This window comes from Garra rufa, chromosome 22, assembly GCF_049309525.1.
Source record: "Garra rufa chromosome 22, GarRuf1.0, whole genome shotgun sequence".
Classification (NCBI taxonomy): domain Eukaryota; kingdom Metazoa; phylum Chordata; class Actinopteri; order Cypriniformes; family Cyprinidae; genus Garra; species Garra rufa.
This window is the reverse complement of record NC_133382.1, coordinates 30876324-30893162: the sequence shown is the minus strand read 5'-3', so window position 1 is coordinate 30893162 and position 16839 is coordinate 30876324. Positions and strand designations below refer to the sequence as shown.

The 16839-nt window shown below is 35.5% G+C and overlaps 1 protein-coding gene across 1 annotated transcript; it reads left to right on the top strand.

The window, feature by feature from the left end:
- Positions 1–191: 191 nt before the first annotated feature.
- On the top strand, positions 192–15986 carry unk (unk zinc finger). The gene is made up of 15 exons (XM_073828193.1): positions 192–414; positions 2308–2517; positions 2603–2779; positions 3933–4063; positions 4165–4300; positions 5745–5862; positions 7293–7377; positions 7540–7760; positions 9761–9826; positions 9917–10085; positions 11238–11336; positions 11467–11652; positions 11887–12071; positions 12608–12868; positions 15825–15986. Exons 1-15 carry the CDS (start codon positions 266–268, stop codon positions 15984–15986), a joined length of 2355 nt encoding a protein of 784 aa, XP_073684294.1. The 5' UTR covers positions 192–265.
- Positions 15987–16839: the final 853 nt, after the last annotated feature.

The following is a 16839-nucleotide window of genomic DNA, read 5'->3' as shown; positions in this document are numbered from 1 at the left end:
CGTTTAGTGAACGAGTCATTATTTTAACTTGATTCTTTTTAATGAATCATTTGAATCAGTTCACACATCAAGTCTCAAGCATTCATGAACTGAACTGCTCGAATTGAATTGTTCAAAGGAACCGATTCGCGCCGTACTACGACGTCATCACAATGGCCCGGAATTTCCTCCTCGCCAGATCTGGCGCATGCGCACATCGAAAAAGAATGCGGACTTCGCAGCTCTCCCAATATTAAATAGTTAGATGGCCATAATTTGATAAATCATGTCGAAAGCACCATCTCAGCCCGGTTCTTCGGGTGCGGCTAACCTGGGACCTTCATCGCCCTCCTCCTGCTCCTCGCCCTCGGCAGGTGGCACGACGTCCCCCGCTAACGTGCTGCACGCACAGCCCGAGAAACCCCAGCACTACACGTACGTAACGAAACACCTTTACACCCACCTGATCGCTCATGCAAATCACATATATTTCACGCTTCAGCAACTTTACATGCCTCTGATGAGTTTTTGTACCTGTGATGAGCTGGAATAAAGAGCTGGGTTTTATAGAGGCCTAGTAGTGCGATTGTTTGTATGCATTGCATTGAGATGGCTGTTTGTAAACACAATGAAGAAAGCGAGCTACACTGTGCTTAATTAGTCTAAAATGTTACCTTGGTTAAAGTTACATCAATTCTTTTGATTACAGATCACTGATGAAGCACCATGTAACTGGGTCCCCACAATTTTTGGTCAATGAAATTGCTTTCGTTCAGTTCATTACAGTACAATGATTTGATATAACACATATTTTATAGTAATTAATTCCGTAAAGGACCTTTTAAGCTATTTTAATATTTCAAAACTGGACATAAGCACGATGTATATTCATTATTTTTGACCAAACGTTTACTACAAAGGACCAAAAAAGACGTCTCTTCTGCTCACCAAGCCTGGATTGTTTTTATCCAAGTACAGCAAAAACAGCAAAATTCTGAAATATTTTTACTATTTAAATGAACTGCTTTCTATTTAAATATATTTTGAAATGTAATTTATTACTGTGATTTCAAAGCTGAATTTTAGCATCATTACTCCAGTCATATGGCGCTGCTCAAAAAACTTGTAGTAGTAGTAGTATTATGTTAAAACAGGTTTCTTTGATGAATAGAAAGTTCAGAAGAACAGCATTTGTCTGAAATAGAAACCCTTTGTAACATTATAAATATCTTTATCATCACTTTTGATCAATTTAAAGTATCCTTGCTAAATAAAAGTTAATTTCTAGAATTTTTCACAAAACAAAAATTATACTGACTCCAAACTTTTTAACTGTATAGTGTATAATGTTACAAAAGCCTTTATATCAGATAAATGCTGCTTTCAATTCATCAAATCATCTTTTTGTATTTAACTGTTTTAAATATTGATAATAATAATAATAATAATAATAATAAATGTTTCTTGAACAGCAAATCAGCATATTAGAATGATTTTTGAAGGATCATGTGACTCTGAAGAAGACTGGAGTAATGATGCTGAAAATGTAGCTTTGATCACAGGAATAAATTACATTTTAAAACATTAAAATATTACTGTTCAAAAACTTTTGACTTGTAGTGTATATTATAGCCATAATTGACATTGAAAATATTATTAATTGAAATCGATCAATATGTGTTTATACATAACTGGTTTTCTTTCTCTGAGTCATGAATTATGTCAAATCCATGATTTTCGTGACTTTTCCGTGCCTTTTTTTTTTAAAGTTTTTAAACAACCAAACAACCAGTCATAAGGGTCATTTTTGTTAAGGACCATCTTTCCATTGATGTATGGTTTGTTAGGATTGGACAATATTTGACCAAGATACAGCTATTTGAAAATCTCCAATCTGAGGATGAAAAAAAAATCTAAATATTGAGAAAATCACCTTTAAAGTTGTTCAAATAAAGTTTTTAGCAATGCATATTACTAATAAAAAATTATGTTTTGATATATTTACAGACGGAAATGTACAAAGTATCTTCATGGGACATGATCTTTATCTTATATTCTTATGATTTTTGGCATAAAGAAAAACTGATTATTTTGAACCATACAATGTTTTGTTGGCTATTGCTACAAATATACCCATGCTTCCCTGCTTACAACTGGTTTTGTGGTCCAGGGTCACAAATAGCCAGATATACTCAAAATATACCACCAAATTTAGAACAAATTGCCAAAAAAAAAGACTGTACAATACAAATTTCTATTACTTTTCTATGACATTAGAAAGCTTTCCAGTCATTCATGGTTATTCATTACTCTTTTGTCTGTGTTCAGGTATCTAAAAGAGTTTAGAACGGAGCAGTGTCCCCTATTCGTGCAGCACAAGTGCACTCAGCACCGGCCCTTCACCTGCTTCCACTGGCACTTCCTGAACCAGAGACGACGGAGGCCGATTCGCAGACGAGATGGAACATTTAATTACAGCCCTGATGTGTACTGTGTTAAATACGATGAAGGCACAGGGACATGTCCCGACGGAGATGAGTAAGAACCACAAAGAACTCCTTTTTTAACCAACTCTGTCTGAATTAATGCTGATGTCTTTCTTTAATTGTTTGTGTATTGCCAGGTGTCAGTTTCTGCACAGAACAGCCGGAGACACAGAGAGGCGGTATCATCTACGGTACTATAAGACTGGTTCCTGTATCCACGAGACTGATGGGAAAGGCCACTGCAGTAAGAACGGCCCTCACTGTGCCTTCGCTCACGGCTCCCATGACCTCCGTAGCCCTGTTTATGACATCAGGTAGGCACTTGTAAAGCAATAATTCACCTGACTATGAAAATTGTCATCATGTATTCACTGTGTCGTTCTAAACCCATATACTTTCTTTTCTGTGGGAGACAAAATAGTCATTTTTAATTGAAGTCATTCATTAAACTGCATTCACATTTATTATTTAGAAGTTTAGAGAAAAAATCACTAATCACTAAGGCTGCATTTATTTAAGCAGAAACACCAAAAAACAGTTATATTGTGAAATATTCTAACTATTTAAAATAACTTTTGTATTTTAGTACACTACCAATCAAAAGTTTTTGAACAGTAAGGTTTTTGTTTTTTAAATAAGTTTCTTCTGCTCACCAAACCTGCATTTATTTGATCCAAAATACAGCAAAAGTAGTAATATTGTGAAATATTTCTACTATTTGAAATAACTGCTTTCTATTTGAATGTTTTTTTAAATGTAATTTACTTCTGTGATTTTCAAAGCTGAATTTTCAGCAGGATTACTCCAGTCACATGATCCTTCAGAAATCATTCTAATATGCTCTCTTGCTGTTCAAGAGACATATTTTATTGTTATTATTATCGATATTTAAAACAAATGAGTAATATTAATACTAATAATAAATGTTTTGGTTTTTTTGCAGTAAATCTGAATATTAGAATGATTTCTGAAGGATCATGTGACTGGAGTAATTATGCTAAAAATTCAACTTTGAAATCACAGGAATAAATTACATTTTGTAAATATATTCAAATAGAAAACATAGTAATATTTTAAAACTGTACTGTTTTTGCTGCTGAATCAAATAAATGCAGGCTGTCACTCAGTGTCATTCAGTGTCACATGATCCTTCACAAATCAAGAAAAAATTGTAATTATAAATGTTCAAAACATTTGTGCTTTTTAATATTTTTGAAAGAAAAAAAAACAGTGATATATATTTTTGAGGATTCTTTGATGAATAAAAACTTTAAGAAGAAAAATATTTTGTAACATTATTCATGTTTTTACTACCTCTTCTGATCAATTTAATGCATCCTTTCTTAATAAACATACTAATTTATTTTTAAAAAAAACAATCATACTGACCAATATTGTTGAACGGTAGTGTGCATTGTGGATATTTTCCCTTGTGTTTGACGTGTGTATTTTAAATTTCTTGTTCAGAGAGGTTCAGGTGTTAGAAGCTCAAGCTGCTACTGGATTGGTTGAGGGAACATCTGGAGAAGGCCAGTCAGGAGTCGTGGCCAGCACTGCACTCATAGAAAAGATCCTGAGTGAAGATCCACGCTGGCAAGGTGAAATCAGCCTCTCCACATGCCCTTAAATGAACCTAAACATTAAAATACATTCATATGTTATTCTTCATGCCATTCTTTTCTCATTTCTCCTCATGCAGACAACAGTTTCGTGCTCTCCCATTACAAGACGGAGCTTTGCAAAAAACCTCCTCGTCTTTGTCGTCAGGGCTATGCATGTCCCTACTATCACAACAGCAAAGACCGCAGACGGAGTCCTCACAAACACAAATACAGGTCTGAACAACAAATGCTCAATCGCATGTTATTCCAAACCAGTATGCTGTTCTTTTTGGTCCTTTTGTTATTAATGGAACACAAACTGATACATTTTGTTGAATCTTATGGAGAACATTTCACAGTGAACAAAAAAGACAAACACAACTTGCATGCTGTATGTGACCCTAGAACACAAAACCAGTCATAAGGTCAATTTTAACATCTCAAAGCGGAATAAATAAGCGTTCCATTGACGTATGGTTAGTTAGGATAGGACAATATTTGGCCGAGATACAACTATTTGATCAAAATCAAAAATCTGAGGTTGCAGAAAAATCTAAATATTTAGAAAATCACCTTTAAAGTTGTCCAAATGAAGTTCTTAGCAATGCATATTACTAATCAAAAATTAGAATTTTGAAATATTTACGGTAGAAAATTTGCATGATCTTTACTTGAAGGAACACTCCACTTTTTTTGGAAATAGGCTCATTCTCCAACTCCCCCCGAGTTAATAAGTTGATTTTTACCGTTTTGAAATCCATTCAGCCGTTCGTTCTGGCGATATCACTTTTAGCATAGCTTAGCATAGATCATTGAATCCTATTAGACCAATAGCATCGCGTTCAAAAATGTCCAATGAGTTTCCATATTTGTTGTATTTAAAACTTGACTCTTCTGTAGTTATATCGTGTACTAAGACCGGTGGAAATGCAAAGCTGCGAGTTTCTAGGCTGATAAGATTGGGAACTACACTTCCATTCCGGCGTAATAGTCAAGGAAGTTTGCTGCCGTAATATGGCCGAAGCAGGCGGAGTAATATCAGAAATGAGTTCCCAGCTAGTTTAGCATTTGCACATGTGCTGCGTGGTATTACTGCTCCTGCTTCAGCCTTATTACGGCAGCGAAACTTCCTTGACTATTACGCCAGAATGAGAGTGTAGTTCCTAATCTTATCAGCCTAGAAAATGTAAGCTTTGCATTTCCACCGGTCTTAGCACACAATATAACTACAGAAGAGTCAAGTTTTAAATAGGACAAATATCAAAACTCGTTGGTCATTTTTGAACGCGATGCTATTGGTCTAATAGGATTCAATGATCTATGCTAAGCTATGCTAAAAGTGATATCGCCAGAACAGGAGAACGGCTGAATGGATTTCAAAACGGTAAAACACAACTTATTAACTCGGGGGGAGTTGGAGAATGAGCCTATTTCCAAAAAAAGTGGAGTGTTCCTTTAATGTCCTTATGATTTTTGGCATAAAAGAAAAATCGATCATTTTGACCCATACAGTGTATTTTTGGCTATTGCTACAAATATACCCGTGCTACTTAAGACTGGTTTTGTGGTCCAGGGTCGCATATTTCAAGTGTTCTGAAGTCATGTGATAGCTTTTTTGTGCAGAACAGACATTTTCCATCATAATACTTTTTAATAGTGCTATGTTTTGTTCCTGAAGAGCCCTGCCGTGTCCCTCGGTGAAGCACAGCGATGAGTGGGGGGACCCCAGTAAATGTGAAAGCGGAGAAAACTGTCAGTACTGCCACACGCGGACAGAGCAGCAGTTCCACCCAGAGGTATTTCACGCTCAATCTAATGAGGTTGGACTCTGTTTAACATCAGCATTTCCTGTAAGAACAAGGACATCCATGTTTTTGCATGGTACTTATAGAAGTAATGTAATAAAACGGTGACTATTTGATTATGCTGTGCTTGTGATGCTCATTAGGGTTGCTGTTTTGTTTGGCCCTTTGGCATAAGTGACTTTTTTTAAGGTTATTGATTAGTAGCGTTTATATTAGTCATACTTGTGTTATTACTCCTTTAAGTGTGACGATATAAGATTTTTGACTGGTGAAGGATAAAACATGAAAAAAAAAGCAGGAACCGGAGTCAAATTTAACGTTAAAATAGTTCACTTTAGGAGCTGAAAGTTCTTTCCACTTTATTTAATCAATTAAACTGTTACGGTCATTCATGATTTACTGGATTTTTAAAAACATACTTAATTACAAATTCGCTATAGTTTAGAAAATGGTAATAAAATATGACAGGAACTGTAAAACTGTGTCAGAACAAATTCATCTTGATAATGTCAGATAACTTTGATAGAAAGGTATGTAATGGATTACAATCAAACAGAAATTATTCAGACAACTGTTAGTGTGACAATATTTACACAACTATCAATGCTTTGTGCTTCACAAAGTGCTTCATTTTGTTCAGTCTGTGTTGTAAAAAGGTCACATTAGCAATTAAAGAAAAAACACCTAAGCAAAACATGGCCAGGTCAAAGTGGCTAAATAATTTTTGGTCCCAGATTTTACTGGCAGTCCACTGTATGAAGAATTTTTGGGTATAATATGTCACAGTTTACTATAGTATAGTATGAACTATAGTGTCCTGCACCCACTAGTTAAAAAGTTTTAAAAAATTATATCTGATGACTGAATAGTTTTTGATTTGACTGCAATTTTTTTATTTTTTTTTATAAAAATGCCCATGACGTTTTAAGCTTTTATTAATTTGCACGATTTTTCCAGGTCTAGAAATCATACTTTTTTTTTTTTTTTATTAAAACGTGCTATAAAGTTACAAAAATAGAAGAGTTAAAAAGAATATATATAATAATAATAATAATAATAATAAATAAAACGGTATTTCAAGATTTTTCAAATTATATGCACATTAAAGGAGAATCCATATGCTTTGTAGATATATATTGTTGCATACATATTCCACACCACTATGTATAGCCAGTTAACTATTACTGTGTATTATTCTTAAAATTGGGCTCCATCTTGTTTCAAAGATATTCATCTGGAGTCTAAGGGAATATGTTATTTTTTCCATTTCGTACATTTTAGAAATCATACTTTTAAACAAAATGTTGTTTAAAGCTTGTTTCTTCCTAATTTAAATAATTTTGTTATCTTGAGACCCTCTTGGAAAAAACAGCAACATCCTGATATCTTTATTTTACTTAATTATAAACTTTCCTCCACAGATCTACAAATCCACCAAATGCAATGACATCCAGCAGAGTGGCAGCTGTCCCAGAGGACCATTCTGTGCTTTTGCTCATTTAGAAAGTAAGCTTACATTTTGTAAATTTAACATGTGATACATACACTTTACACATTATATTGGATGTTTGACATCTTTTCCAGTAGATACCAATTTATTGTAATAGTGATTTATTCTTTTTGTAATGTAGATAATGAGCGTGCATTGTTTTTTGTTTTGTTTCACAGAAGTGACTGTCAGTGATGAGCATCTGGCCATACAATGCAGTTCACCTCCTCTAGAAATGTCCTGCTCTGCTCCCTTAGAAGACTTTAGCCAGAGTGGGCCGAGTGCCACAACAGAGGAAGGGCTTCTGGGAAGGGTTCTGTTTGAGTCCTCCAGTCTTGATGCCAGTCCAGGAGGAGAGGGCGGTTATGGGAAAGCCCCTGGGTTTGAGAGGGAAGACCAGGTATAGCTATAACATATTATTAATTATTTTATTTGAAGGCATCAGTTTGAAGTCTTCTGTGTTTTTAAGATAAACACAGGAAAAGTTATGATTCCAGGCTTGGAAAAGTCATAAGAACGAGTAATCTTAAACATTACGTTTTTGCTCTTTTCTAAAATAGCTACAAATACACTAAAATACACTACAAAACATTAGAGTCAGTAAGATTTTTTTTCTCAGCAAGGCTGCATTTATTTGACCGTAATATTATGAGATATATTTTAAAATAAAAAAAGCATATTTCTGTGATAGCAAAGCTTGATTTTTAGCAGCTGTTACTCCAGTCTTCAGTGACGTCATAAATTGTTGATATGCTGATTTTGTGCTCAAGAAACATTTATTAGCAGTGTTGAAAACAGTGTGGAAAAATGGTACATTTTTTAAATTAGTTTTATTATTATTTTTCTATTTTCTATTTTATTTTAAAAATTATATTATATTATATTATTATATTATATTTAGTTTATATTTGTTACAAAAGCTTTTTATTTCACGTAAATACTTTGGATCTTTCTATTCACCAAAGTATACTGAAAAAAATTAACTCAGCTGTTTTAAATATTGATAATAATAATAGAAATGTTTCTTGAACAGCAAATCAGCATATTAGAATGATTTCTGAATGATCATCTCACACAGAAGATGATAATGATGCTGAAAATGTAGATTTGGTTACAAGAAAAAATTACAATATAATTTTAAAATATATTAAAATAAATTGCAGTTATTTTCAATAGTAAAAATATTTCACAATTAGGGCCGGGACTCGATTAAAAATTTTAATCGAATTAATTAGAGGCTTTGTAATTAATTAATCGAAATTAATCGCATTTTAATCGCATGTAAATATTTGACCTGAGAACAGTGAGAATTAAGATTTTTACATGGATTTTTAGTATACCATTGAATAATGACTGAATACATAAGCTTAAGCAACAAAATATTGTTTATTTTTGTTCAACCAAGTCCAACAGACCAGTACAATATTGCCATTGAAAGTGTAGCAAGAGGCACGTTCTTTAACGAGTCTTTCATTCCGAGAACTCTGCTCTTGTGTTTGCTTAATTATGCATTTAAACTTTAATGACCAAACCTATCATTATAAATGTTGCTGCACATGGAATATAACGCGGATAACATTTAAAAAATAGTTTTTATCAGGTTACACACTGATTATTTATCACTCAAACCCCTTTCTCTACCTGTCCGTTGGTCGCGTATATCCTCCATGTTTGTAGTTTTTTAACACTTTTTATGCGTGTTTGTAGTTCTAATCGAATCCTCGTTCACGGCGCAGTGTGTTGCGGGCAATATAAGCAGTTAAGAGTGTGCATTGATCGTTAAGTAGTAGACCATCCGGGAATCTTTGGAATACTTTTTAAACATACTACGATTTGGGACATACAATACTATTTAGGACGGACGTCTTTGGCTTGTCTGAACGCTAGTTTGTGCTCCAGTACAATCGGTCCGCCGAATCTCATCTAGTGAGAAACGTTCCGCGGTGCAAAACGTATTGCGATTAAAATGCGTTAAAAAAATTTAACGCGTTATTTTTGTGTAATTAATTAATCTAAATTAACGCGTTAAAGTCCCGGCCCTATTCACAATATTTCTGCTTTTCCTGTATTTTGGATCAAATAAATACAGGCTTGCTGAGCAGAAGATACTTTTTTTTTTTTTTTTTTTAATGACAAATCTTATTATTCAAAAACTCTTGACTGTGTGTGTGTGTGTGTGTGTGTGTGTGTGTGTGTGTGTGTGTGTGTGTGTGTGTGTGTGAGAGAGATATATATCTCTATCATTCCATACTTTTGAACGGAAGTGTAGTTCTTTTTGAAGTAAATCTGTTGAATAAATTCCACCAATTGATACCTGACATAAAAAAGGAAATATGCCCCAGAAATCTCCATAAAAGGAAAAACAAATCTTATAGCATAACTTTAATATCTTTCATACAGGCAAAATACAGAAGTTTTTCAATGGACCAACGCAGCAGAGAAATTTCATCCATGCACAGCAAACAGGTACCGAACCTGCTGATTCGAAACAGACATGCATGAAAATTACAAATAGGCCAAGCACCTTTTACATTATTCCATGTTGTGTGTTTTTAGGATCTATTGGTGTTTCTACCTGTCGGCAGTCCTCTCAGTATGTCCTCCAGCATACCTTCCAGTCTGGCAGCCACCCCACCCAGCCCTGCACCCCCCGGCCCATCTTCAGGAATGAACGCCAACGCTCTTCCCTTCTACCCTACTAGTGACACAGTGGAGTCTGTAGTGGGTGAGTTAAAGGATTAGTTCACTTCCAAAACAGAAATGTACAGATAATTTACTCACCCCTTTTGTCATCCAAGATGTTCATGTCTTTCTTTCTTCAGTCGTAAAGAAATTATGTTTCTTGAGGAAAACATTTCAGAAATGATCTCCATATAGTGGACTTCAATGGTGCCCCATGCCAAATGCAGCTTCAAATTGCTCTAAACCAGAGGTTCTCAACTCTGGCCCTCGAGGTCCACTTTCCTGCAGAGTTTACCTCCAACCTTGATCAAACTCACCTGCCTGTAACTTTCTAGTAATGATGAAGAGCTTGATTAGCTTGTTCCGGTGTGTTTGATTAGGGTTGGAGCTAAACTCTGCAGGAAAATGGACCTTGAGGGCCAGAGTTGAGAACTCCTGCTCTAAACGATCCCAGCCAAGGAAGAAGGGTCTTCTCTAGCAAAACGATCTGCCATTTTCGAAACAAATTAACCATTATTCTGTTTAACCTCAAATGCTCGTCTTGTCTCATCTCTGCGATGTGCATGCGTAGTCTGTGCAATCCGGGTCAATACAGTTAGGGTATGTCGAAAAACCTTTTTTTGTAAAGGGCGTTTGTTCTTCTTTGCATGTTCACTTTGTAAACACTGGGTCGGTACTTCTACAGCGATGTAGGACAGTTTTGAAGTTGGGGAAGAAAACGAGATGGGAGTTTTTTGACATACCCTAACTGTCTTGAACTGGAAAAAACAGAGTTCATGCAGACATGGACAAGACAAGCGTTTGAGGTTAAAAAGTATATAAATTGTCAGCTTGTTTTGAAAATGACGATTATTTTGCTAGATAAGACCCTACTTCCTTGGCTGGGATCGTTTTAGGGATCGTTCAAACTTGGGGGCACCATAGAAGTCCATTATATGGAGAGAAATCCTGAAATGTTTTCCTCAAGAAACATAATTTCTTATTCACTGAAGAAAGAAAGACATGAACATCTTGGATGTCAAGGGGGTGAGTAAATTATCTGTACATTTTTGTTGTGAACTACTCCTTTAAGAATCAGTGTTGTTTTATTAATTTTTGTTTATAATTATGTGCAAAATTGTACATATTTGAGCTTTACTGTTGAATAGAATGATATAAGACTTTTAAAACACCATCTGTTTCTCCTTTTGACTAGAGTCTGCATTGGATGATCTGGACCTGAATGACTTTGGAGTATCAGCTTTTGAGAAAAGTCTGGAAAGTTCAGCTTTACCCAGCATGGGCCTCATGTTAGGTTGGTGACGAGTTTACCGTCTCATCAAAAAAGATGAATGCATTGCTGTTGTAAACTGTAATGCCACAGCTTCAAAAATTCAGCATTGACATCCATTTTCAGTTCTGTTTCTGTGATAATTTTTCCTCAGGAGGCAGTCAGTTACAGAGTTCAGCACCTGTCAACATCCCTGGCTCCCTCAGTAGCCCCTCCCCTTTCAGATCACCTTCACCTTCTCCACCAATCAGAGCCCACCACTCACCATTCCTCTCTGCACAGTTGCCACAACCCAGCCAATCAGAGAGCAGCTTTTTGGGGACTTCCCATGGTTCTTTAGGTTTGTGTTATATTGCACTCTTTGCTCATTCTTGGGATCAGAATGAGTTTAGAGCTCCTGCTGACATATCTAGGTCAGCATTCTTGTTTACAAGCACAGCGAGAGTATATAAAAGTCACATGTAACATAAAATTGAATTACTAGTTGTCTGTTTGATATAAAGCAGTGTTGTTTTGTTGTTTTGATGAACTGGATCGATTACGTCAAACATGATAGTTTGGTTTTGTTTTGCAGGTTTAAATGGCATGAGCAGCAGTATTTGGGAACATTTTCCAACAGGCCAAAGTTCACCAGGTACCCCTCCTGCCCTGCTCTCCACAGGGAGCATGTACACCGAGACGTCACGTCTCAAACAGGAAGTGGAGGAGGCACACAGGGTGCTGAAACACTGGGACCACAGCTGGAGACAGATGGCTCAGGTCAGACTCCATCTGTGTGTGCGTGTAAGCGTTTATGTAAAAGGAAAGAGGAAGTGTGTACTTAAAGGACCATATTTCACACTTTTATAGCATTTTATTTTTTTTCCCACTGACGTGAATCAAGGTTTCTTTTGCCAAAAACAATTGTAATCTAGTTTTCCGTGACCTTATTTTCTGATCCTGACAGTTCATCAGGATGATATTGGTTCTGGTTCTTTAAGATTTTAAGAAATAAGCTCAGAATCAATTCCAAAATATATTGTTGAAGAGAGAATCGCGATGCATCGGAGAATAGATTTTTTTTTTCTCCCACCCCTATTTCTGACCCTGCATAGACAGCAACATAACTACCACATACGTTCAAGGCCTAGAAAGGTAGTAAGGACATTGTTAAAATAGTCCATGTGACAAAAAACAACGTTTCAGCAATTTCTTCTCTTCCGACGTCAGAATCCACGCATAACATTGAATTCAATTTATTTGTTGACCAATAGTATGGTTAGTCTTTTAACTTTGTTTTCTCTTACCTGCTGCAGTCATTGGCAGTCTTAAAATCAGATGCAGAAGAAGCTCGTCTTATGGCAGGGCAGCTGGGTATGGAGGCGGAGCGAGCGCGGCAGGCTGAAGTGGAGGCGCAACAGCAAGCCGCTCTCCTTGAGGAGGCACTAGAGAGCCTACGGCACACAGAAAACCCACATCTCCAGCTTCACCAGCTACAGTTACTGCACAGACTTCCACTCAGCTCCATCTGCAGCCTGCAGGCACAGATCTGCTCTTGCTTACGCACTGTAGAACAGGTAATGCACTGTTCTGTGATGAAATGTCAGTGTTTTCATTTGCGTTTTTTCTTTTCTGTTCAAATATGTGACCTTAGACCATCAAACTAGTCATAAGGGTCAATTTTTTAAAATTTAAGATTTATACATTACCTGAAAGTTGAATAAATAAGCTTTCCATTGATGTATGGTTTTGGTATGTATGGTATTGTTAAGATATATTAGGACAATATTTGGCCAAGATACAACAATTTGAAAATCTGGAATCTGAGGGTGCAACAAAATCTAAGTATTGAGAAAAACGCCTTTAAAGTTGTCCAAATGAAGTTCTTTGCAATGCATATTACCAGGGTGCCATTTGTGAAAAAGCAAAGGTGGGATGAAAACTTATGAAAAGTTTTTTCTCTCACTATAGCGGAGCTTGCCTTAACTCCAGTAAGGCTATAGCCTAATTAACCTAGTGCAATCTGTTAACAATGCACATTATAAACCCGTCTAATGATTTCGATTAGACGGGTGATTAATGATTATAAAACCCCTAATGATTTAATTTCCACTGTTATTCAAACAACAAATAAATTATATAGAGAAAGACTGCAAAGAACACAGTATCAACAAAGCTTGAAATGATTCACTGTTTCGAAGCATTCCAATTGGATTGCGTATCGTGAATCATTTAATTCAGAATGGGAATTCAAATCACGTATCGTGAATTATTTGATTTAGAACAGAAATTCAAAGTGCGTATCTCGAATCATTTGATTCAGAACAGAAATTCAAAGTGCGTATCTCGAATCATTTGATTCAGAACAGAAATTTAAATTGAGTTTCGCAAATCATTTGATTAAGAACGGGAATTCAAATTGCGAATCATTTGATTCAAAACAAATTCAAATCGCGTATTGCGAATCATTTGATTTTGATTCAAAACGGAAATTCAAATTGCGTATTGCGAATTATTTGATTCAGAACAGGAATTCGTATCGCGAATCATTTGATTTTGATTCAGAACGGTAATTCAAAGCGTGTATCGTGTATCATTTGATTTTGATTCAGAGCGGTAATTCAAAGCGCGTATCGCATATCGTTTGATTTTGATTCAGAACAGGAATTCAAATCGTGAGTCATTTGATTCAGAACAGGAATTCAAATCACGAATCATTTGATTCAGAACAGGTATTCAAATCGTGTATCGCGAGTCATTTGATTAAGAACAGGAATTCAAATCGTGAGACATTTGATTCAGAACAGGAATTCAAATCACGAATCATTTGATTCAGAACAGGAATTCAAATCGTGAGTCATTTGATTCAGAACAGGAATTCAAATCACGAATCATTTGATTCAGAACAGGAATTCAAATCGTGAGTCATTTGATTCAGAACAGGAATTCAAATCACGAATCATTTGATTCAGAACAGGTATTCAAATCGTGTATCGCGAGTCATTTGATTCAGAACAGGAATTCAAATCGTGAGTCATTTGATTCAGAACAGGAATTCAAATCACGAATCATTTGATTCAGAACAGGAATTCAAATCGTGTATTCGCGAGTCATTTGATTCAGAACAGGAATTCAAATTGCGATTCATTTGATTCAGAACAGGTATTCAAATCGTGTATCGCGAGTCATTTGATTCAGAACAGGAATTCAAATCACGAATCATTTGATTCAGAACAGGAATTCAAATCGTGTATCGCGAGTCATTTGATTCAGAACAGGAATTCAAATCGTGAGTCATTTGATTCAGAACAGGAATTCAAATCACGAATCATTTGATTCAGAACAGGAATTCAAATCACGAATCATTTGATTCAGAACAGGTATTCAAATCGTGTATCGCGAGTCATTTGATTCAGAACAGGAATTCAAATCGTGAGTCATTTGATTCAGAACAGGAATTCAAATCGTGAGTCATTTGATTCAGAACAGGAATTCAAATCGTGAGTCATTTGATTCAGAACAGGAATTCAAATCACGAATCATTTGATTCAGAACAGGAATTCAAATTGCGAATCATTTGATTCAGAACAGGTATTCAAATCGTGTATCGTGAGTCATTTGATTCAGAACAGGAATTCAAATCACGAATCATTTGATTCAGAACAGGAATTCAAATCGTGTATCGCGAGTCATTTGATTCAGAACAGGAATTCAAATCGTGAGTCATTTGATTCAGAACAGGAATTCAAATCACGAATCATTTGATTCAGAACAGGTATTCAAATCGTGTATCGCGAGTCATTTGATTCAGAACAGGAATTCAAATCGTGAGTCATTTGATTCAGAACAGGAATTCAAATCACGAATCATTTGATTCAGAACAGGAATTCAAATCGTGTATCGCGAGTCATTTGATTCAGAACAGGAATTCAAATCGTGAGTCATTTGATTCAGAACAGGAATTCAAATCACGAATCATTTGATTCAGAACAGGAATTCAAATCGCGTATCGCAAATCATTTGATTTTGATTTAGAACGGCAATTCAAAGCATGTATCGCGAATAATTTGATTCAGGGCGAGAATTCAAAACGCTTATTGTGAGTCATTTGATTTAGATCGGATCTTTAGAGCGAGTTTGCAGGATGTTTTTTAACCCCACTGGAGATAAAAAAAAAAAAAAAAAAATTGGTGGGGAAAACCCAGTGCAAATTGCACCCTGCATATTACTAATCAAAAATTAAAGTTTTGATATTTACAGTAGGAAATTTACAAAACATCTTCATGAAACATGATCTTGACCCACTTAATATCCTAATGATTTTTGGCATAAAAGAAAAATTGATCATTTTGACCCATGAATGTATTTTTGGCTATCACTACTTAAGACTGGTTTTGTGGTCCAGGGTCACATATGACCTAAACATTTCTTTAAAGTTCGAATAATAAATAATTAGATGTACAAGTAGAGCTGAATTAGATTAATAACAAGGCATGTTGGATTGCATTGAATGTCTCTTCTCTCTTCTTTCAGGCTGTGTTCAGGAAGCAGAGATTGTATTGTTTATCTTGCGATGAGATGGGATCAGTGACGTTGCCATGCCAACATGGCCTGCACTGCGAACGATGTGCAGCGTCCACAGAATGCCCGCTGTGCAGCGAACACCAGCAGAGCATGAACATCCCGCAGTCATAATCCTAATCTGCTCTAATCCACACACTAGACATAAACCATGACTCTCACATTCAGATTTCACTCAGATTCTCATTACAACTACGGCTAAATGTATCCTACAGAGCCCAAAGCCTTATCTTAGCTAAAAGCTGAGACTAAATTGAGAAATGTGTTATCTAGTTTGATTGATATCGACCATATCAGTAAGACACGCCATGCCATATCCTTTATGTTAGCATGCAGTCAGTCCTAGATCTCAGTGGGACCATTTTATACTCATAAAGATAATTTCTAGAGAAACTGACATGCATCACCAGTTTGTGTTCATGTTTTGCAGTATAATAATATGCTTATGTCTCATTGTAATCATTTTCCATGTCTTTTAAATGGGAACAGAGCAAACACAACTTGGTATTCTGACCTGGTCTTGTACTAATAATTTAGTTCTTACATGAAAACACATTTAGAGGTTTTAAGGAAATATATTTAAGTGACGATCATGATACCAAACTCATATATTCCCTATATCCTTTATAGAGAATCATAACACACACACACACACATACATATATAGTAAGACAATCCTATTAGTTTTTTTTTAAAATACATTAAAGTTGAAATGCGGAATGTCTTTCCAGAACATTCTGAAATGTTTACAGTAGAAATGCAGTCTTCAGTGCAGCTGAAAATGACATTTGTTTTCCAGACATGGGGAGATTTCATAATACAGATTAGTATAGTTAGTAGCTGTATAGGAAATTTACAATTACATTTATAGGCTTTTTTTAAAGATTCCAGGGAACTGCTATAAAGCAAAATAAAAAAAATACGGTTTTGCAGCTTTTCATTCTCAGGATTTTTTTTTTAAAGAGTC